This window comes from Marmota flaviventris, chromosome 5 (assembly GCF_047511675.1).
Source record: "Marmota flaviventris isolate mMarFla1 chromosome 5, mMarFla1.hap1, whole genome shotgun sequence".
NCBI classification, from domain to species: domain Eukaryota; kingdom Metazoa; phylum Chordata; class Mammalia; order Rodentia; family Sciuridae; genus Marmota; species Marmota flaviventris.
The window spans coordinates 90,092,233-90,117,119 of record NC_092502.1 but is presented as its reverse complement, the minus strand read 5'-3'; the positions used below and the strand labels follow the sequence as shown (position 1 = coordinate 90,117,119).

Genomic DNA, 24,887 nt, shown 5'->3' with positions numbered 1-24,887 from the left:
CACCCTAGCTTAGAATATGACTATCTCCAAGCCACTATTATTCAACAGGTCCCCTTTGCAACCCTGAACACTTAAGCTGCCAAATTGCATTACCCCAAGTTGAGTTTCACCCAGTTTTCCTAGGAGGGTTCTGTCGCTCTTTTAAATAGCTCCTGGTGTGGCCGAATTTCTCTGGTATTATGGATTTGTGTTAGTATTTGAACAAAACGACTCTTGATGCTGAAAGAACAACCAAATCATGAGGGAAAATTATCTTAGGGGAGAAAGAGCTCAGCAGTGACTTGCAAATTAGGAAAGGGCCAAAAGTTTGTGTAAGTGGTGCTGTATGAGAAAATATGTTTATGGCTGTTCAAAGAAAACAAATTAAATTGGACCAGTGAATGACTTACTTAAATATTTATATGTCTTAAGAGATGGGAGAACACAGTGGTTTGAGGCTAAATTGCTGCTAAACAGAGAAACTCATTGAAAAATTTTTACTGTAATACCATGCCAAATAAAAAATAGTTTTATCCTGAAATGAATCACAATCCATGTTACTATACAGAAACAATTTTGAAATCGGTTTATCGAGTGTGTCTCATAGGAAAGAAACACCTTTAAGACACGAGGGTCTTCCCCTTTTCATTTATTCTTCACCCTTTCTAGAAAAGTTTGGATTAAGTTGTTCGAAACTATTTTTGTACAATCGATCTTTAATAGAAATTTGGTTGGAACCTGTTCTAAACGTAGGATTTTCGTTCCTAAAGTGATTCGAGAGGGGAAGGGTGGCTGGAACAAGGTCCTGGTAGAAGAGAGATTTCACTTAAAGCCGAACAAATGAGGCGATTTTCAATACAGCAAGGTGCAATTCGAAATCTTTAAAAACTCGTCTTGTCTTAGGAGTGGCGACTTCAATGTTGCTAGGGAGACCACGCAATGGAAAAGATACCACGCGAAAGTGATCTTCCTTTATTGTACTTTGCTTAAGGCGACAGTAAAAGAGAAAGGCAAACAGGGAGATGTGCGGAAAAGCACAGCTAGGAGTTGAGGTCTGCAAAGGAGAAGAGGTGATGGATACTGAGCCAGTCGCGCCCCCTTTTTGGTGCTGTCAAATAAGTTGCTGTCAGGCTTTTTAGCGCGCGGCCGGCGGGGCGCCTGCTGCCGAGCCGCCTCTCTCAGGGCGGTAATTAACCAGTGCCTGGGCTCACGGAGCTAGTCCGTCAGCTCCAGCCACAGGCAGAACCGTGGCACCAAGGGCCGGGTAGGTCTGGACGCACATCTTCTGGAACGCAGATCTGTCGCGACCGAGATCAAGAGCCTGGGGAGAATGAGCTCTTGGTTACAGAAATCAGAGTCGGCACAGATCTGGACAGCTAAGGGGTGGTGGTTGAAAAGTTTGTGGAAGAAAAGTTAGGGTTAGGGAAGGGAAGACCCTTACCAGAGAAATAACTGAGAGCGGCGCTCATTCCAGGGTAGACTTAGATGCTAATTTGGGGAGATACGCAGGCAAATTGTGAGTCAATTCTGGGCGCTCTGATTAACGCGGGGCATGGAGCGTGCAAGACTCTCCACCCACAAATGCATCTTCTTTAAACCTACTGTCGTTTTAGGCTCTGATTCTAAGATTTTAGCAGCCAGTTTCCTATGAGGGGGGAGTGGTCGCAGAGAGGAATCTGGCGAGGCCTGAACTTTGGGGTTCTGGCCAAGGGGAGAGGGAAGGGGGCGCGCTGGGCGCTGTCCATGGTGCTGGGAAGAGCGCGGCTTCAATTTGCTTCACTTCGCTGTCCCCAATCGGAGCTCAGGTGTAAAAAGGGGAAAGGGACACCAACTCGTGCGGCTAGGATTTTTCTTCTCTCCGCAAATGTAGAAATACGAATGTAGCCGTACAATTTAAACAGTGCTCTAGGAGGGTTCTGCTCTTTCTCAGTCATTTCAGCTTAAACAGCAATGTTAACTGATCCTTAAAGTGTTCCATATTTCAAAGTAATGCAATCAGCAATCGCTGATATACAACGTAAAGTGGAAAGAGGAAACAAAAAGATGTTTTGAGACTCGAAACGTACTCCCAATTAGTTTTTTTTCCAGATTTAATAGGAAATAAAAGCTGAGTGTGACTTAACCTGCTAGATAACATGAGTTTATTGAGAAACTTATGAATATACATATAGTATGTTGTATATTGTATTTCACCTTAATAATTCTGTCCATATTTGCTAAAGGCTATAGTTGTATATCTGTCACCAAGAATGAAATGAGCAATTTACCTATTGTAGTGTGTGTATATACATTAGAAATGGCTATGATTTCATTGTGAGTTCTAAAACAGTACTCTAACAACTGCATTAAAAAACAACAACAACACACATTTGATTCTTTAAAAGACCAGTAACCAGAAAGAAAGCAGGATACAGATTTAAAAAAAAATTTTTGAAAGCTAAGTATGGGACTACAGAGAAACATAACCTACTTAGTAAGCAGTCATACTTTTGTGAAACACACACACACACACACACACACACACGTCATGTGACAAACAAGTAGACTATTAGCTATGGTCAAACCAGAAATGAGAAAAGTAGGAAAAGAGTTGATTTTAATTGTTTTAATCATGAAAATCTTACTTAGCCTTGACAATTTGAATCCATGTGACAATGAAGAAAGAAGAGGACGTGAATTCAAACAGCTGACACAATGATCAGCAGCAACTGACAGCATTTCATCTGATATTTGATATCAAGCACTAGATCAATATTTGTAAGATCAATGCAATTTTAATGGTTTTCTTTCAAAACTGTATGAAAGCCAAATTGTGACACTCTGTGCTAGGGTTATTTTTAGAGCTGGTTATTCCAGGGGATGATATTAAGTAATTTACTGAAGCAAAAGCAAAAACAAAAGCAAAAAACAAACCCACGAACAAAAACCCACAACAAAACCGCCACAACAACCATCAATATTTCTTCAGTTGATAAATCCTGATTATCTAAGTACCCAGAAAAGGTGTGAACATTTATTGGAAAAAAGCCATTTATTTGATTGTGGTTTTAAAAAGGGAGAAGAAAATAAACCTTGGAAAATTATTTGGAGGAACATGAAGATGAACTGGATCAGAGTTGTCCTTTTCAGAAACAATGGAATTAGGTGGCACTTAAGCAAAAAGAAATGAAAATGATAAAAGGGAAACCTAGGCCTTTTAGGTATAGGGTCAATCCTCTCATCTGTAGAATTCAGTGGAAAATAACAGATTTTTTTTTTTTTCATTTCTGGCAGAGTCGAAAACTGAGAGCCCTTTCTGAAACTCTAAGCAATATTCCCACAAAGGTCAAATAGAGGCAAAAAAAGTAAATAGGCATGACTATTGTCTATTATTTTCCTTAGAAGAATTTATGCTCTAAAAAATAAAATGCAATCCATCTAACTCAGAGACACTTAGTTTCTAAACCTATAGTTAAACTTTGATTCATTTGCTTACCAAGTCATTTTGATTAAAATGCTGAACTTTGATTTACTTATTTGTTTTTACAGATTCAATTTTGAGGAATTTTCACCTAGAGGAATCCAAGACCTTCAGTTCCAACAGCATTTCTGGGCAGGTAGAGGATGGGGGGAGAGTGTCAGAGGGAATGTAACTAGGTGAACATTTCAATAACAACAGTAACAAAGGTGAGGTGTGGTGATCCTGACAAGTAGAGGATTTTTAGGTTATAAAACCAAGTAAATGTCTAATATGTAATTCAACTTTATTAAAACTTGGGAGAAATTCTTTTCCTTTTCACTTGAAATAACAGTATAATTTAAGGAAATTTCTGGTATCTGCTCTAAAAGACTTCTCATTCATTTTTAGAGAATAAAATACTTCAAAACTATGTGATTCTTAAATTTTCCCTCAAATGTTTCTTTTTCCTGATGTTTTGTTGGATGACAGTAAACTGCCTGATGAAAAAACTGACAAATCCCTTCAAATAAAAGGCACTTGCAGTATATGCTCTTAAATGAAATTCACATCTAAGTACTTTTGAAGAATTAAATCATACTTCTAGTGTATTTCTCAAGAATGTAGGTAAAGACATAGTTTCTAGGATTTTAATAACTCCATGAAAAGTCACTGTCTGTGTGTCTGTGCTCTATTGTATTTCAGATTTGGCAGACTGCCTACAAACTAAAGACATCAACAGTTTAAATCAATTTTTTCTTTAATGAAATAAAGCCAACCTTACATACAAATAGAGCTTACATACAAAGAATATTTATAGATGCAAATGAACTTGAGATATTTAAAAATATTGAATACAATGCCTTGCAGATTTTGAACATGAAAGACTTATTTAAAGGAAAATATGTTTACAAACATTCATGGTGACCAACACATACTGTGTTACAGGCACCAAATAGACATACCATACACATACAGTTTATGCTGTCTGTATATTTCAGGTGGAGTGTAGGAATGGATGTTTGTATCCCATGGATGGATATCTATGTGTGTGAGACATATGCATATATGTACCTATAGACATATTTTTTATTATGTGTTTTTAAAAAACCCTGAGCTGTTTTAAAGAAGGAAGTGAACTTTATAGTCAATGATAGTTGCTTGGACTTCCATTTTGGCTAATCATAATTTGACCAACAACTTTTCCTGAAAGCATGAAGGGCAATATTAAGAATTTAAAAGTTTAGTGCACCAAAAATGTTCCTCTTAAGCCACTTTGAAGTAATGCTAGTGAGTCTACGATCCAGATCTACATGTTAATCTCTAGTTTTGCCTTCAAACAGAATTCAGTTACAAAGAACTTGGAAAGATTTTGAATCTATTCAGGAGAGGAAAACTCTTTAATTTTCTGAGGAGTAAAAACTCCCCAAGAAACTTCATATAGCTTCTTAGATTTTGCTTAGCATACGTGATAAAACATTGATTGTTGCAGTTTGGTGACCCATGAAATTTGGGGGTTAGTTTTCTCTTCAGACCAGAGCATATAATTATGCAAATAAAGAGCTGTCACTGATCTAGTGAAATACTCACAAACACATGCACTCTGAAATTGGACAGAAAAGTGAAAATGGTTGGTGATGTGATGGTGCCATGGTTTGTTTTCCTGCCAAGTTTCTATCCAAGTTCATTATTCAAATTGTAAACTTTAAAAAGAGACATATCATTCTTGGGGTGTTGGTTGTCTTTTCATTTCAGATTCTTTGTATTGGTACTGCAGGCTGGTCACAAAGTACAGTTCAACATTATTTTACCTATGATAGTTTTCCATATCACCCAATGTAATAGCCAAAGAAACAGCTGAATCATCTGGGGGAAAAATGCAGGACTTCTTTCTAAAACATGTTTCATGTGTTTTAAACAAAACCCAATCCCAACAATACAGAGAATATAGTGAAAGGTTTTCCACAAATCTCAAAGCAAATGATTGGGAAAAGTTGCCTGGAAGGTCTCATGGATTAAGCCAAATTTCCATTTTGAACCTTTTTACATTCAAGGGGAAAATATTGGTCACGCTGTGATGTCCACTTAATGGTCAAACTTTTAGGACAAGTTTCTTCTATCTAGCAATTCTTTAACCTCTGTGGCTCATTTACAGTTATTACTCCTATAAAACCTTTGTTCTAAGAATTAGAGTTCTTCAATGTAATATGCACTTTGGCATTGAGGTCTCTCAATTCCAAAGTTAACATTGAACAGGCTGTTGCATAATTTTAGATGTCATGGAGAGTTCCACTGATGAAATCTGAGAAGGCTCATGTCAGACCACTGACTGCTAAAGACATCACTACATGAAAGATCAGTGGTGTGAAACTTTAAAAACATCGATCCAAATGAATCAATTAAATCAACATTCATCCTTCCTAAGTGTGAGGTTTAAAACTATCATTGTTGCTTTTTTTTTAACCCTACATAGATTTTGAGATAAATGCTGGAATGCTTTGATGACTACTTCTGTTCTTGAATCTCCACTAATCGACTTTGTGCTATTTCCCTCTTTTCAACATCTTCCACTTGGTGTACATTCTTTACTTTAGTACAGTGCATGACAGTTGCAATGCTTTAAATCTAAAACCGCCTAACAAAGCTGATACTTTAGGTAGGGTAGCTTTAAGCTTTGTGAAGTGTTGATTAAAAACCCTTTCCCAGACTCAAACTGATCTTTTTGGAGATTAATAGAATATTAGATAAAAGGAAGACGAACAATTCAAGAGACTCCCACTCAGTCATTCTATACAAGGAAGGAAGGAAGGAAAGTATTCAATTTTTGAAAGGGAGTACCTCCTGGAGTCTTTTATTTTATATTATTACAGCCCCTAATAAGTAATCATAAAATCACATTACCCCCCCCCCTTTGCCACCCATATTTCAAAGACGAGACTATCTCACATTTATTTAAAGACATTTCCCCCCACAGTGTCATGGGGAAAGTTTTTGAGAAAATTTTGCACTTGCTGTAATAGTAATCTTTCTTAAATGAATTAGGAATGCAGCTACCAACAGGAACCTATCAGTTTACAGTAAAAACTACAATTATAACAAGACACACACATACATGTGTCCACATAATCCAGAGAAACACAAAATAAATTCTAACTTATTAGCAGTGATAACATAGTTAACATATCTTGTTATCCACACTCTCTTAAAGGAGTTACAGGTTTTAGGGAAGGAATAGCTATGAAACAAATGTAAACAAGTCAGTTTCAAACTGGACATAGTATATCAAGGACTCACACATAGGAGTTTAGAAGCAATTTAATCTCCCCAGACTCCCTTTGGAAAACACATTTATTTGTAGTATATTAAATTTTACTTTATAAAACAACAGTTTGATGATGCATTATTCAAATTTTATTGCTAACGTTATATTTTAGATAGTAAAAACTAATGACTTAAAAATGTTACTTTTGTGAATAGTGCTAGCCAAATTGTGATTCTACTAAAGTTAGGATATTACCTTACAGCAACAATAATAGTAAAAACAAGTACCTATAAGGTTTAAAATATTGATGAATTCTGTTCCATCATTCATTTTATGTTTCAGTTTAAAAACCTCTATACAGCTGGTGAATAAAGGAACTCTGAGCAAGAATAATACACTGCTGCTTGTTGAGAAAAACTTTTTATTTAAAAATGGTGAACAGAAATATATAATATACAGGAAATGCCTGTGCCTTATCTTTTTTTTTTTTGACATATCAACAAGAATGCAACCCGACTGAAGCACAAGGCAGAAATATGAGAAAAGAACAAGTATGACAAGTTGATAGTCTCCTTTTCAAATATCCATGAAGATTTTTAATGACTGTATGGTTAGGTACCTTTAGAAAGTTGCAAAGCTTAGGTGGCTTTTAAGTTTTGACAGGACTATTTTGAATCTTACATTATCAACAACTCCTTTTCCATCCACTTGCTCTACATACTAAGTATGTAATTAAAATAAAGACTCTATATCTTTACTTTAAATCTCTGTTCACCTAAAATACCCAAGGGCACCAAAATGGGGAGAAGATCAGAGCAGAAATACTGTTAACACTGGCCACCCGTAAGCAGGCGGCTACTACCAACTGCTATTGTTACTGCAGGAAAATTGAGTTGACAATATCACTACACTTTATACCAACAGAGCCATAATCAACAGGTTAAAGAATCCTACATTACAAACAAGGAATCTGATCAGTAATCAGTAGGTGGTCTGGAATGGTTTGCCTAGCTCTCTCTGGGTTGCCACAGCTCAGATCCACAAGTAGAAATTACATTTACACAACTTAAGTTTGCAAATATCTCTCTATAGATAGTTAAACAAGGCTTTACAATCCAGCAGTTTTAAAGTATTAAAGGCAATTAAACAGTGATTTTTCTCTAGTTACAAGTAAAGATTTTTTAAAAAGAGGTGAGAAAATTGGAGAGAAGGAATAGGAGTCTTTTGGTTTATAAATTGAGCATATTTACTTTGCTTTAATTCAGCTGCAGAAGCTTCGCAAATTTAGCATTGCACAAGTGTTGGTTTTTTTTTTTAAATGCTACAAAATTAGTTTCTTGTGAACATTTTCATATACTGAAAACACCACACAATTTGTAACACTTGGAAAAATATATTCAATTCACATCAATTCTCAAATCCTCTCACTGGAAGATACCATTATTTTACATAGTCTACTATTACTTCTAAAATCGGAAAGATCAGATAAAAAAGGGTCAGTACCACAGACCAATGTGCTTGACATTGTTGAGATTACATTTTAAACCACCCAGAAGCTGTATAAAATGCCATTTTGATTTTTCCTCTTACGGTTGTTTCTGCTTAAATAACATCAAAAGATACAGACACAACCACTGAAAAAAGATCACTTTAGTTTGCCATCATTGAAACTATAGAACTAATGAATGTGCTTGTATTCCAAACACAGCATGAAATATTATTCAGGTTTTAAACTTTGCTGCAATTGATACATAATATAAAAAATTTATCCATGAGGTGATTGATTTCAGGTTATTTTTTCTGAGGCATTAAAGAGTGCTAAGTCATTTTGGGTACATTTTATCATGTTCTCAAATAAGGCAGGCATATTAGTTGTTGCATATGCTTTAAAAAAGGATGAAAAATATTAAATTCAGAACCTCATCTATTACAATCTTCACTAGATAATTAAAGTCAAGTAATTAAAAATTGATAATGTTAATTTTTAATATTTTAAATTGAAAGTCAGAAAAATCTGAACTTATTTTATCCCTTATATTTCAGTGTTGGCCAATCTTAACTTTATTAAAATACTTAATTGTTGAAACTGTAGGGTAAAACCCTACATAGGAAGTGGAGTACTAAAAATTATGCCACTGGGCCAAGAGGAGAAAATCTTTCACACTAAATCTCTCTTTCCCCATTGGAGAAGAAAACAGAAAGAATCATTTTAGCCCTTCTTAGCCTTTCAGAAGGAAAAGGCTCCAGAGTAGAGTTTTATTTTCCTGATGATAATAAAAAATTCTATCTGTAGCTCAGGAAAACTCTAAGTAGATCACTCTAGTAAGGATTAACAACAACAAAGACAACCACCACCACCACCTTTCTCCACAGCTGAGACTTAAGAAGCAGAACTTAAGTGTGTTATCTAAATCACAATACCACTCAATACACATTACATATATAAAAAGTAAAGTCAATCCTAATCAGAAAGCTGGAAATTCCATTGAAAATTAGACCTTTCCCACCTATACTTAAAAGATCTGCTCATTATGTTTTGGTTTAAGTGGTCTCTTCTGAAATTAGAGACTGTAAAAGTCTCACATTCAACTTGTAAGGATTTTCAGCAGTAAAGCAGATTCGGTACTTTAATAGATTTTTTTATGCAAAGATTTTCTTCTCGAAATGAAAATAGATCATTAGGAAGAGAACAATTTGCACTCCCAAAACTACATAGTACATCATCGCATTCATGTTCTGAATTTAAATTTGGCAATGGGCGGCACTTTCTAAGGGGGGGCATAATATGCCCTTGAGGAAAAACTTGGTTAAAATGAAAAGTTTGAAGTCTAGAATAAAAGCTTGCTCCTCTCAGAGCGGGAAAAATGGACATGATTAGGGGGTGGGCGGGTGAAGAAAGCAGCGGCTGCGCTGCAGCGGGCGGTAGGACCGCGCAGACGCCGCTCGCCCCGCAGCGCCCGCGCGGGCTCCGTCAGGGCAATTAGAGCAGCGCCGGCCGCGCCAGGCAGGGCGCTGTCAGCCTTAATCTGCGCGCTGACGGGCAGCGCGAAGCCCGAGCTCAGCCCGCAGGAAGCACGACCAGTGAACCCATATTGCTTTGACAGTTGCACTCATCTAGAAATAATGCAAAACGCTATTTAGATGTATATATCACGACCCTGTGCTCTAGGAAGAAAACAATCTAATGAGGGGCTGGGAGTCTGCTCCCCGACAGCAAGCAGTTAGGCGACGTGTGGATGCATGCTCCAGAGTGGTTCCTTGGCTTCCCCTCCCCCGTCTCGCTCGCTCTCCTCTTACAGCTCTTCGTGCTTTATTCGGTGGGAGCGTCGTGTCAGAGTCGGCTTGAGGGAACTGGTCTTTGCCTCAGAGGCTTCGGTAAAGAATTTGAAAATAGACGGGAAGCTCTTCCAGGAAGTTAGCTCGTGACGGTCGGTGCCTGCCGAAAAACACAGATTCAGTTACGAAGTGGCCACGCTCGCGGTCGGGCGCAGGTTGGGGCGGCGACCGCCAGGCTCCAAGGCACCCGGCGGTCCTCCGCGCGTCCAGCCCGAGCCCTGCGCTGCCACGCGTTCGCCCCCGGAGCCAGGGTCCCCGCAGCCCTCGGAGCCCCGCGCCGCCCCCTCGTGGGCGCGCTTCTCAAGCTGGCTACCCGGGGGAGGCGAGGCACCGCGCGGCGCGGCGGCTCCAGGGAGTACCTACACCTGAGGGCTTACTTTGCCCCACCCCAGGGCTCAGTGGGACGCGGACTTCCGCGGGGTCTCAGGGTGCGAAGCCCCAGGGGCCTCCGGCCGACTGCGGCCCGAGTCCCCATCACGTCTCCGATGCGGGAATGCGGTCGGGACCTGCCTCGTGGGTTGCCCGAGGCGCGGCCGGGAAGCCCGTGGCCTAAACCCCTCCGGGCCAATCGAGGAGCTCGGCGGAAGGGCCACTCCCTCTCTTGCCTGGCAGCCACCTGCTTCCCCAGGCTCCGCGCGCACTGGTTTCCCCTGTGAGCTGGATCCCGCTTCCACACCCGCCCCAGAGCACTCAAGCGTTTTTGCTTCCCAATAAAAAAAAAAAAAAAAAAAAAGGGGGGGGGGGGATTTTTCTTGCCTCTCCCAGAAGTTGTGATGTTATACATGATTGTCTTAGCGAGGTCACTGGGACAAAATCGTGTGGGATGTTTAATAAAGGACAAGATTCAAGAGACTATTCCTTGAAGTATCTTATGGGTGACATTTTTACGGTTTTAGGGGTAGATTTAGGATAACTTAAAAAATGTTTCAAAGTGGTAACTACTAAAATGGCATTTAGGCCTACTGATTTGTAAGGAGGAAATCAGAAAACATAGGTTAGTCGTCAGTTCTACAGGGTTATTTTATTTTACTACAGCTTCTTTCTATGGCTTTGATTTAATATTAATGTACACTGTTTTCCAAATCAAATCTACTTTCAGTTTGACACAGGCAGCAAATAACACTGATGCAGGCATGAGAATACATGAAGCAATAAGTTAATCTGGTTTTGACTATTTGTGAAAGCTCATATCATTTAAACAATATTTTCATAACTGAACAATTTTTAAAATTCAAAAATAAAAAATAAATACAAAGACTACCATAGAAATGAGTGAAAAGCTTTGAAACAGTTGAAATCTTTTCTTAGATCACTCAATTATGCAGAGATATTGCTTGGAAGTCTCCAAATTCAGGGCCTCTGTCTGATACTTTAACATTGTTAATGATAATTCTTTAGTCTGTAATAGTAGGTCATTGCTATGGTTACTCTACAATGGTGCAACACTTTGCTTTCCCCTTCAGCTATTCGCCGAGACCTGGTAACCACATTTGTTGCTTAGCAACAGTTTTGTGACAGTATCACAATCTGGGAGTTACAACAATAAGGATGCTATGGCTGCGGTCGGTCGGCCAGAGAGTAGGAAGCTACAATCTGTGCATGTGACTTAGCTGTGGGAACTGGCCTTGCCAGAGAACCCTTCTCTTCATAGTTGCTCTCACAGGGATGTTCTCATCTTATTCTCCTTGGCAGATTGGCCTTATGAACCTGCATTTGGAACTAAGATCCAATACTGAAGTCATACCCTTGAGAAATATCCCCCAACACTACTTGTATTCAGACTAAAAAAATGAGGTCTTTTCTCTATTTGCTTACTCATTTCAGGCACAATTCAATATTATTCAGTGAAAGGGAGGGATGAGTGTAGTTTTATCCTGGCAAATCCTAAAGTGCCTAACTGAATTCTGACAATTCTTAATCGAATTCTTGGGAAAAAATTATATATACGCTTGTCTGCATCAAAAGGTGTATAAAATTTCAAGTTCTTTAAAATGTATCCAGACATTTTTATTATTATTGTTATTATTATTATTATTATTGATTTATTCAAATGATAATCTTAAAAGGAATTTTTAAATTTGGAGGCATTTATATTCTCCATATATAACTGACATGTGTACTTTAAATAAATAAAATTTTGTGGATATATCTAGAAGGAGGCCCAGTTTCCAAGTAGGTTTATGAAATATCTTTTCTCTATAGCATCTGCAACTCCAATTTCATTTTAAAAACAACTACTAAATTGCACTTATAAAATATTTTAAAATCAGTTGTATTTCTTCCTTTTGACAGGCCATTCTCAGATATACAGTACATCATACACACACACACACACACACACTCAGAAAGAAAAAGGTGTTAATTGTCTTTTTTCCTACTAATTTCCCAAGCTTCTTGCTACGTTTGGCATTTCCTCCTTAGTGATCACATTTACACCTGCTAGTGTTACCAACTATATGATCAATTTGTAAGCTTTCTCAGGGAACTCATCTCCTAATTCCTCCCACCCCTTGAAAACCAATTCAATTTATGAATCTAAAGGGACCTGAGGAGTCAATGGTCTAAAACAATTTTAACACCTTTATTCTTTCCTGGTGACAATCTTTCTCTTTTCTTTTTTCGGTACTGGGGATTGAACTCAGGGGTACTCAACCACTGAGCCACAACCCAGCACTATTTATTTATTTTATTTTATTTTTTGGTGCTAGGGATGGAACTCAGTACCTTGTGCATGCAAGGCAAGCACTCTACCACTCAGCTATATCCCCAGCACCCCTGGCACTATTTTGTATTTTATTTAGAGTTAGGATCTCACTGAGTTGCTTAGCACCTGGCTTTTGTGGAGGCTGGCTTTGAACTCCTGTCTCAGGTGGGATTACAGGCATGTGCCACCATGCCAGGCTCCTGGTGACAATCTTTCTGAAGGATGAATAAATTTCCCTGTTGATAAAGTTCTCACAAAATCTTTTTATTTTTAGTTTATGATGATTCCTTGCTTGTTTAGTCCTGGGCTGAAAAGACAAAAGTTACTGAAATAACTGAGTACCTGCGCTGACTCTCAACATTTACTCTTGTAATTTAAGAGTATAAATAATAAGGAAGAGGAAGGAAAGTTAATAGCAGCAAAGATAGTAAGCAAGGTAGGCCATCAACAAAATTATAGAGAATGGAGCAGGGGAGGGAAGATTTTCTTTAAACAAGTGTATGATGAAATTAATATTTTATATAAAACTTCTGAAAATTTGAAAGTGGATTTTTAATAATAATTGCATTTGGAAGTTGGATAACTGCATGTCTATTTTGGGGGCTGTATAGACACATTTCAAGATCATGTTGGGAGACCATTTTCAAAACTTCACTGACAATGTTCAATAAAAATATTTTCAATTTAATGTAAAAATCTACATAACAGTGAATGAAAACTTTTGAGAGTAGCTTTCTAGTACTTAAAAACTACATTGCTTTAGTCAGGTGTGGTGGTGCATACCTGTAATCCCAGCAGTTGGGGAGGCTGAGGTAGGAGTATCGTGAGTTCAAAGCCAGCCTCAGCACTGGCAAGGCACTAAGCAACTCAGTGAGACTTCTCTAAATAAAATACAAATAGGGTTGGGGATGTGGCTCAGTGGTGGAGTGTCCTGAGTTCAATTCCTGGTACCCCCAAAACACATACATACACACACACACACATTAGGAAGTAAAGACTGGTGGTTTTATTCCATAATATAGAAATACTTGGCCACTAAATTATCTATTGAAAAGGATATACAAGATTTAAGTCTGGGCCAATTAAAAAAAGCATCTAGGGCAGGTGCAGTGGCACATGCCTGCAATCCCAAGTACTCAGGAAGACGTCAAGTTCAAGGCCAGCAACCAGCAACATAATGAGACCCTGTCTCAAAAAAAAAAAAAAAAAGGCTGGAGATGTAGCTTAGGAGTACAGTGCTTGTCTAGTATGTGTGAAGTCCTAGGTTTGACCCCTGACACACACACACACACACACACACGTATCCATTTATTAATAAACTGCAATGATGTGGCAGTAAAGGGAAACTAGTCCACTCCACTTATCCCTAGTCATGTTTTGAAAGAGAGAACAATAGCTTTTCATTCAGAGCACGGTCTTTCCTTTTGCACAACATTACCTTTATCAAAAGCTCCCCTTTTTAGGGTCTGTAAACTTCTTTTCATTTTTCAAATCCCCATTTTCCTAATCTAGAGAGGCTTACACAAAGTGGGATGTAAAGGGCTTTCCCACATTAAATGCCTTCTAGTTCTCAGGAATGATTTCTATATCCTTTTCGACCAGCAGGCTTATTCTAGCTGGATAATTCACTTTGGGGGTAAATTCAGTTTCCTAATCTATAAAATCAATTCAGTATAAAAGTAAAAGGTAAAGGGTCATAGTGCTTCATTACAAAAAAGTGCCTTTGTTCAGTCTCAATCAGTGGCTCTTAATGGGAATGGTAGTGTCCTCTAGAGATATTTTGGACATTTATAGGAATATCTTTGGTGGTCAAGATGATGGGAAGGTGCTATTATCATTAAGCAGGAGAAGGTCAGTGATGGGTGGATATCCTGTAATTTGTAGGACCCTACTGCATGATGAATTGTTCTGCATCCCACATGGTTTTCAAATGTTCCACCGCTATTCATGTACTTGAAAAACCTATTTATATTTATATGGTCTTATAATTTGAATTTGTTCTGCAAATAAACTTAAAGTACATTTCACTCAATTTTAATATGTACTGAATTTTCTTAGTGCAACAACCTTGTAATTTGAAGAGACTGTTTACTTTGTGCTTTACAGAAGATTACGGAGAGTGGCTAACTCCATGAGAAAATCTCATCACTGATGGTACCATGCCATGGTACTTGCTTTGCCAATAAGCATACCTGTATGAACCTGCATTTGTAGCTGTCAAATTCATGGTGATTTTATGCATAGGACCAAGTATCTGACTACTTTTATTATGCCTGCTCATACCGATTTTCCAGAGCACTTTTAATATTGAAATGCACATTAGTTTTACTATGTTTTACATTCCTTCTATACATTAATAAAAGCATTACAATGATTTAACTATCTTCTAAGTAGGTAGATTATGGTAACTCTGGAATTTGTTTCAAGATAGTAAAAACACTGCAATAATATTTGTTATAATAGGAAGTATTTAGGTAATCAAAGGCCAGCTTGAATAGAAACAAATAGTTAATTATTTTTTGTTATATTATAGACTAATTCTCCCAACAAGCAGAACTCTATTCTTTTTTATCTTTGTGCAAACTAGAGAACACTTACCTATTATTTTCCTTATGTTTCTTCCACAAATACTGTTTGTCAATGATGACATTCATTGTGAAATAACTAAAAGGCAAGAGAGCTTCTAATTAAAATACCACACTGAATATTTATCCTTGGCCTATATCACTTTTGTAAAAATGAATTGTTACCAATTTCAAGGCAGCAAAGATAACACAAATAGTCAAAAGGATTAGAAACTTTAAGTATGAAGGATGAGTTTATAAATCACGTGAGAAAGATCAAATTGCTAAAATGTATCATTTGTTTTCCCAAAAGACTACCTATTTAAGAAAAAGTGTCTTGTGATAGAACTGACAAAGAGGGTTACATTCATGTAATAGCTTTTAGAAATTAAACATAAAGATGGTTGAAAATAGCACCGAGAGCACTCAAAGAACAGAATAAGAGAGATGAAAACATTACTATATCTTCTATCTTGTGTATTCTCCTTGCTTCTTCCTGTGATGACTCCAATCTAAGAGTTTCTTACAAGGCATACTTGTCTACATTTCTCTTAATCTTAGTGCTGAGAACTTTTTTAGGTGGAGGAGGGGGCAAAAACTATGCTTAAAATATGCTACTGAGCTAGTAGCTCAAATCCTGATGTTTATTTTGATAGATTTATACTATTCTGAAGCTGTATCCTGTTTAGTATGAGTTGCCTTACTATCATATTATGATAGTATGAGTTGCCTTACTTATCATATCTAAGTGGAACATAGATATGATTCTTGCAAATTGAATTTTTTTGTTTGTTTTGGTGCTAGGGATTGAATCCAGGGCTTTGTGCATGCTAAGCATGTGATCTACCACTGAGGTATACCACTAGCCTTATAAATAGAATATTTTAAAATGAGGCAGTGGATTGTATACCTTGTCAATGAATAGAGGGAATAATTCTGTTGGAAAGCAAAAAGTCTTTCTTTAAATGATATTAAATATCTACATGATTTAGATTTGCCAGAGATGAGGTTTACTGGTAAATAGCAAATAATAAACAGTAAAGAGTGATGGACACTCTGAGGGTAACGTAAATAATTACACCATAAAGATAATCCAGAAGGATTTCTTGGTTAGTCATTCACTATTCTTATTATTGCTACTCATTTTATTTTACATGGCCTTAGACCAAAAGGTCATGGAACAATCTATGCACAATTTACTTGTTAAGTTCTGGTTTAGAATAGGAACTATCACTTTTCACAAAAATCACCACTGAATACAAATGATCATGTTTTTATATCTATATTTCAGGGAGAAAAACCCAACTCATGCCCCTATCTTCTCACTGTGCACCTCCCACTAAAAATGCATTTTTAAAGCAAAAGGTAATAAAATGAATAAACTGTAAGTTACTATGAAACAAGAGCAAGAAACTACAAAGCTATGAAACACATTAATATTAACAGGATAACATGTCTATGCTATTTTAAAAATGACAAAGCTGTATTTTAAAAATTGATCTTTAACAAGAAAAAGAAGTAGGGGCAATTAGAAAGTAATGAAGACCCTGTCAATATAGCTATGTTGATAATACCAGGTAAGGGAATTCTTGAGAAAATCTAATACATAAAAATCAGGAGGTCTGTAATATGCATTATTGGGTCCCAGTGGGATCAACTAATGAATTTATGAGCTCACCAGCAGTTATTTTTAGAAAGTTATAAAGAACCAGAGAAATATCAGAGCATGAAAAATAATGTGCTTTCTAAAATAAAACTGAAATTTATTTAAAATTAACTCTAGAGTTTCTAAGAATATAATTTAAACAATACAAACATGCCAATGTTAGAATAGAGAAGGGCTTTTAATGGCGACCCTGCAAGTTAGAAGGGATAAGTGTGAGACTGCTACGGTGGAAGGTAGTGTGAATAGGGCAGGGTGTGAAGTTCATGGAGACTATACAAAGGAAATACTAAGTGTAGCTCAGTAAACAGGTTACACTGCCTTGTTAAGTTTTCTGTATAAGATACAGGCAAGACTCTTTCCATTTCTATCATGGTTGCAAGCCTATCTGGCATTGTGTTGAGACCCTAAAGACAGGATGTCAAGTTTGACCCCAGAAAAGAGGCTGAAATAAAAGACAAAATCAGTGGCAGAAGCTTTTGGATCATTTGCAGTTTTGGAAGGAAGCCTGTACTTTTGTTTGTTTAGTAACTTTTCCACCAAGTATCTCTTATCTTTTGGTGGAGGTAGGAGGGGAGGGAGGGTCACGGGGTAGTTTAAGACCCTAAGGGACACCTCTAGGAAGTAAACTTATTCTTGAGGCAGAGTAGACAGCTTGTAGTAGCTGTTGGTATCTCACGTTGAGCCTTGGGGCAAATATTATTACTAATCAGCCTGCTCCCAAACAATAAAAAATTGATGCATTTTTATTACTTCAATTGTCTACTGAACTCAGAGAGCTAATATAGAAGAGCTTTCTTTGGTTTTATAGTAGTAGGAAGGAGGGGAAGCAATGGAGAAATTTAAGCCAAAGGATACAAAGTAGCAGGTATATAGTATGAATAAGTCTATAGGTCTCAAAAACAACATGAGGACTACAGTGAATAAAATTGCCAGAAGACCTGGACTCCAGGGACACATTGTGTCCTTTAAAAACTAAAATCCAAGTTTTAGTTGGATTTTTCCAGTTTCCTTTTGTTACTTTCTTCTGGCATTTTATTTTATTTTAATATTACTTAAACATAAACATTTTTGTGTTCATTTGTGGCTTATAGCATAATACCATGGGATACATATGGGTAGTAATGAAGCAAATTAACATACCTATCTTTCATAATCACTTTTTTTCTGTGACCACCTGCTAAAACATATTTATTAACACAAATCCCTAATGAAGTTTTATTAACTATAGCTCTCCTGTTGTACATTAGATCTCTAGATTTTTTTCTATCCTACAAATCTCCTTTATATACTTTTTCCTATATCTTACCATTTCCTCTTCTCTTCCTTGCCCATAGTAACCACTCTTATTCTTTATCTCATGTAGACTTGACTTAAAAAAAAATTCACACAGAAGTGAGATCATACAATATTTTTATTTGTGTCTATTTTATTTAACTTAGCATAATGTCCTCCAGGTCTATCTAAGCAAATCCCTATCAAAATTCCAATGCCATTTTTCACAGAAATAGAAAAAAAAATCTTAAAATTTATATGGAACCACAAAACCCAAGACTAGCTGAAGCAATACTGAGAAAAACATTAGAAGCATCATACTTCCTGATTTTAAATAGTATTGTATTAGGAAGCTATAGTAATCAAAACAGTATGATATTGTCATAAAACGGAAACATAAAACAATTATAGAACAGAAGAGAGATATAAATTCAAATATATACTGTCAACTCATTTTTGACAAGGGCACCATGAGGACATGATGCACAAAGGATAGGTATTTCAATAAATGGCACTGAGAAGACTTGATTTCCACATGCAAAATAACAAAATTGCTCCAGCACCATAAACAAACAGAAAATAATGAAATAGCAGGGCATGGTGGCACACACCTGTAATCCCAGTGGCTTGAGAGGCTGAGGCAGGAGGATTGCTAGTTCAAGATCTGCCTTAGCAATACAGTGAGGCCAGAAGCAGCTTAGTGAGACCCTGTCTCAATATAAAAAATAAAAAGGGTTGGGGATGTGGCTTGGTGGTTAAGCACCCTGGGTTCAATCCCTGGTTTAAAAAAAAAAGAATGAAATTGTACCCTTATCCTATACCATGCACAAAAATCAAATCAAAATGGATCTCAATGTAAGACCTGAAACCATAAAACTCTTAGAAAAGAACACAGAGGGAAAGTAAGCTTGACTGACTGAACTGCAAAATGATTTTCTTACTCAGAAAAACAACAAGATGAGTATGGTGGTGCATGCTTGTCATCTCAGCTACTAGGGAGGGGAAGGTGGGAGGATCATGAGATAGAGCCCATTTTGTGTAACACAGTGAGTTCCTGTCTCAGAACAAACAAACAAACAAAAAACAAATATCTGAATCTTTGTGGTCCTCCTTCCTTAAGTGTGGATTCTACTCTAAAATGGATGTATTTTTTGAGCATACAGTTTTCCCAGAGTTCCTGTGACTGATTAATTCATACAGTCATACATGTGTTTATTGTATGCCAGGTACTGTTTCTTGGTGCTGGGGATGCAGTGGTGAGCAAGATATATAAAGACTGTTTTGTTTTTTGGTACCAGGAATTGTACCCAGGGGCACTCAACTACTGAGCCACATCCCCAGTCCTTTTTATATTTTATTTTAAGATAGGGCCTTGCTAAGTTGCTTAGGGCCTAAATTGCTGAGGCTGGTTTGAACTTTTGACCTTCCTGCCTCAGCCTCCCAAGCTGCTGGGACTATAGATGCATGCCACTGCACCTGCAAGACTCTGTTTTTGAAGCATACTTGCTAGTAGTAGATTGGTGTATTAGCATCAACATATCAGAGAGAAAAGGAAACCAATGACCATGATTTAAGAGAGATGGAGTACTATGAAAAAAGCATGACAGAGAATGTGAAGAGCATGAAGGGGAGGTGGAGGTGGTCTTCACTTTTAAGTGAGTGGAAAAAACTTTTGACCTGAGACCTGGATGGCAGATGACTGCCGGCAAAGTGCTGCAGGAAGAGTTCTGAAAGAATAACTGCAGTTTTTTAAAAAAATTGTCTTTTTAAGTTATACATTAGTATATTTTGATATATTTATACAAACATGGACTATATTTTATTCTAATTAGGATCCCAGTCTTGTGGTTGTACAAGATATGGAGATTCACTGTGGTGTATCACATATGTACATAGGAAAGTTATGTCAAATTCATTCTACTGTTTTCCTAATTTTGTTTCCCATCCCTACCCTTCATTCTCCTTTGTCTAATCTGCTGAGCTTCTATTTTTCCCTCCATTCTTATTTCGTGTTAGCATCTGCATATCAGAGAGAACATCTGACATATGGTGTTTGGGGATTGGCTTATTTAACTAAGCATGATAGTCTCCAGATCCATCCATTTACTGGCAAATGTCAAAAGTCATTATTTTTTATGACTGAGTAACATTCTGATATATATTATATAATATATAAACATATATTATATATGTGTATATATGTATGTACGTATATATAATTTATATATATATATATATATATATATATATATATATATATATATATAAAATTTATACATATATCACATTTTCTTTACCCACTGATCTGTTGAAGGGTACCTTGGTTTGTGCATTTACTAGAAGAAAATGTAGGTCCAACACTCCATCATCTCAACTTAGAAACTGACTTCCTCAACAAAACTCCTAAAGAGCAGGGGTTTTAAGAAGGAAAGAGATTCTCACAGGCGAGGAACTGAAAGGCTGGAGTGACAGAACTGCATAATGGGTCAGGGAAAGTGGTAGAAGATGACTCTGAGAGGTGGGCAGCCTCCAGGCCATGTAAGGTTTTGTAGGCAATGGTTAAGTGTTTGAGTTTTATTCCAAGTGCACAGGGAGGGCTGTTTGCAGGGTTTAAAACTGGGGAAAAATATAATCTGATTTGCATTTTTAGAGTACACTGGCTGGTATGATATGTGGAGAATGGATTATGGGGAGTTAGAAAGATGGATTTAAGTCTTCCTGATTGCATTCACTAACTCCTTTGGCCTCTAGAGTATTCTCTGGACCTCAGTCTTCTATATACTTCAGAGTACAAAAATTCATTTACTGATAGTTCACTTATAATAAATAAAATCAATGATACAGTAATAGTAAGATGCAGTAAGACTTGAAATAGAGCCTAGTAAAACAATTTTTAAAAGTAATGAATATAAAAGGTAGTTGAACTACAAACATTTTTTCTAACAATTCTGTTTCTTTTACATATGTTGTGATACCTCTGATTTCTCAGCCCTTAGAATAAGGACTGTTTTGTGAGGTGGGAAGATATTGGGATGGGGAATACAATATCACAGCATTCCATTTTTGCAAGGAGTTTAGACATAACTGGGCTTGCTTTTTAGACTTTTCCACTTAGTTCTTCATTTCTATGGAAGGGCACAACATTCTTTTAGCACTCTACCTCAAAGCCTGAGTCACCTCTGATTTTTCTCTTTCCCTACTTTGCTGCTTTGTGATCAATGAATTAACAAATCTCGATGAGTACACTTAAGCACAGCTTTTCTAATCTTTTTTCCTTTCCATTCCCCCTGCTAGCTAGAGTAATCTAGATTTAATGACCTATCATTTAGAATTGAGACACTGCCACTTAACAGTCTTTATTGCCTTTAATCTCTTTGCTTCTATTTTGTACCCTTGTTAATGGCTGAAAAATTCTAAAATATCGTTTGTGTCCTCTACTTCTTCCTCTGCTCAAAAATATCCAGTGGCTCCCCTTAATCTATCAAATAGGTTGAAATTCTTTATTTTGGTTTAAAGTCCTCCATTCTGTGGTCCCAGCCTTTTCAGGGTTATAATGACCTTAACTCTTCTGTAAGTATTTCCTGTCTTCCTCGGCCCAGCTCAATTGACATTTCTTAAATCTTTTCAAATTTGTAAGACCTCTCCCTTTAAAAATATCTTTAGTTAGTCAACATATTGTCTTGTGTTTCAGTATTATCTCCTTTGTCTTCAAAATTAGAAAGTGAAGCCTAGGTCCCCATCTTCTAAAGTCGTATCTCAGGGAATGAACATCTGTGACTCTGGTGACTCTGAAGTTCAGCCAGAGATGTTACTACTGTAAAGCTTTTGAAGGTTGAGGTCAGACTTTATTCGCCTTCAACACAGATTGATAAAGCTATCATATATTGAAGGGTGTGCTAGCATTTAGAGTTAAGAAATAAATTCCTTTAAAATTGAAATATAATGATGGTTGGATACTCTAATAAAGCTGAAGGAAGTTGAGTGTTTTTCTAGCCTGTACCAACAAACTGATGAGGTAGATTCAGGTGGTTCAGAGTTCATTAGAAATCAGTTGATAAGCATTGACACTCAAAATATCTTTTAGATCTCTTTAGCTAAACTAAAGAGATTAGTTAATAACATCAGAAGAAGGTTAGGGAATGGTCAGAACTGAGAACTCTCAGAGAGTCAAATTTCAACTGTTCAACAGCTCATATTCTCAAGATGTACTTGGCTTGACCCAAGTTGAGATACAGATAGCAATATATTAAATATAAAACAGTAAAGATATGGGAGGACCCCAGATGGAATTTCATTTTAATAATAAAAATGATAAAGATAACTAAATAATAATGAAATTTCATATCACACTTGAGAAATCTAAAGACCAGAGGTCATGATAGGCAAACACGTTACTTTTTTCTTTTTTAGACAGAGTCTTGCTAAGTTGCCAAAGCTGGCCTAGAACTTATGATTCTCACAGCCTCCAGAGTCACTGGGATTGTAGGTGTGTGCCACTGTACTTGGCTACAAAGACATTTTGTATTAATGTAGTCAATATTTGTAAACTGACATAGTAAAAAATTTTAGAAGATGTATGTCTAGTAGCTTGAAGATCCAGTTTCATAGTCACTTATTCTAATTCCTTGATTAACCTGATCCCACATCAACTACTTTTCTTTCTTTATGTTTCAGTATCCTTTTGCTGTACTAAGCTGTAGCGTGATTATAATAGCTATCAGTGAGTTCTGTGAGTACATCTGATAAATCATCAAACCCCAATGGCAGTTTTAGGGATATCTAAATTTGTAGTTGGTGTCAGAAGTTAGAGTGATCTTAAGATTTTAGTACTTTACACCTACAAAAAGAACTTTGGTAAGCTGGGCTTGGTGGCACAGGCCTATAGTCTCAGCTACTATGAAGGACAAAGGAGGAGGATTGCTTGAGACCTAGTATTTGAGGCCAGCCTGGAGAACACAGCAAGATCCTTATCTCTTAAAAAAATCTTGCTGGTATTTATGTATCAATTTGGGAAGAACAGTCATCTTTCATACATTGAGTGACTGAATCCACAAATATATATCTTTTAAATTTTCACTACCTCATATTTGTTGATGCTGCAGTAAGTGGACTTTAAAACATTTTATTTTAACTGCATGTTGAAATATAAGGATGAATTTGATTTTTGTATATTGATTTTGTATCCAGAAACTTTTGCTGAATTATCTTTTTTATCCTAAAAATTCATCTGTAGATTTTCAATTTTCTATAAAAACAATCATAGCATATGTGAATGATTTAAGTTTTGTTTTATCCTAATTCTTAGATGTTTTCTTTCTTCCAGTTATAAATTTAAGAAAACTTTAAACTATAAACAAAATAGCCTCAAATATATTTAATGGTATAAATATATTTGAGGCTATTTTATACCATTAACTAATAAGATAAATAAAATCATGTGAATTATTAAAAACAATATAAAACTGGCCCAAACACTGCTACATCGATGTTCATAGCAGCACAATTCACAATAGCAAGACTGTGGAACCAACCTAGATGCCCTTCAATAGACGAATGGATAAAAAAAATGTGGCATTTATACACAATGGAGTATTACTCTGCATTAAAAAATGACAAAATCATAGAATTTGCAGGGAAATGGATGGCATTAGAACAGATTATGCTAAGTGAAGCTAGCCAATCCCTAAAAAACAAAGGCCAAATGTCTTCTTTGATATAAGGAGAGTAACTAAGAACAGAGTTGGGAGGAAGAGCATGAGAAGAAGATTAACATTAAACAGGGGTGAGAGGTGGGAGGGAAAAGGAAAGAGAAGGGAAATTGCATGGAAATGAAAGGAGACCCTCATGGTTATACAAAATTACATACAAGAGGAAGTGAGGGGAAAGGGGGAAAAAAAACAAGGGGGAGAAATGAATTACAGTAGATGGGGTAGAGAGAGAAGATGGGGGGGGATGGGGGATAGTAGAGGATAGGAAAGGCAGCAGAATACAACAGACACTAGTATAGCAATATGTAAAACAGTGGATGTGTAACCGATGTGATGCTGCAATCTGTATGCGGGGTAAAAATGGGAGTTCATAACCCACTTGAATCAAAGTGTGAAATATGATATGTCAAGAACTATGTAATGTTTTGAATAACCAACAATAAAAATTAAAGGAAAAAAATAAAAATAAAAATAAAGACGAGAATAAGAGTAAAAAAAATAAAAAAAAAATAAAGCTGGCCCAAGTTACTATATTTTTCTGATTGACTTTTTAAATGATACACATTAGAAAGAACAGTTAATATTATCCAGTTGCTGACTTCAGGCCTTATGACAGACTCAGACAGTGTCTCAAAGTATCAGTTATACTTCTAACACTTTTCATGCAAATTAAGGTAATGTGGAAATAAGACTATTTTTGATTCATTCAGTCTCCAAGTCTAGAGTTGTCCTCACAGTGTCTGATACTACTTTAATTTTATTCCCAATTTCTTCCTCCCAAATCATGTCCTTTATTAATATTTTTTCCCTCCCCTATTCAAATCCCACAATGTAACTATCTTCTACATGCCAAGAATTCTTAAAAGATCCTAAACTTATTTACATAACATTACTTATACATATAGAACAACATCTTCCCTTAAGATAAAAATGAATTAATTTTAAATTAAATAATATACT

The 24,887-nt window shown here is 36.6% G+C and overlaps 1 protein-coding gene across 7 annotated transcripts in view; it reads right to left on the bottom strand.

The window, feature by feature from the left end:
* Positions 1-7,081: 7,081 nt before the first annotated feature.
* The window catches only part of Arb2a (ARB2 cotranscriptional regulator A), a 474,828-nt gene continuing 457,022 nt past the window's right edge, over positions 7,082-24,887 (bottom strand). For 6 of the 7 annotated variants that reach the window (XM_027927921.2, XM_027927922.2, XM_071612418.1 and 3 more), the window contains one exon: positions 7,082-10,113. In XM_027927921.2, coding sequence (XP_027783722.1) covers positions 9,971-10,113 — 143 coding nt within the window. In that variant the 3' untranslated portion in view covers positions 7,082-9,970. Of the gene's footprint in view, positions 10,114-15,352; positions 15,382-24,887 lie in introns of those variants that run through there. The other variant, XM_071612416.1, reaches the window with a different exon arrangement.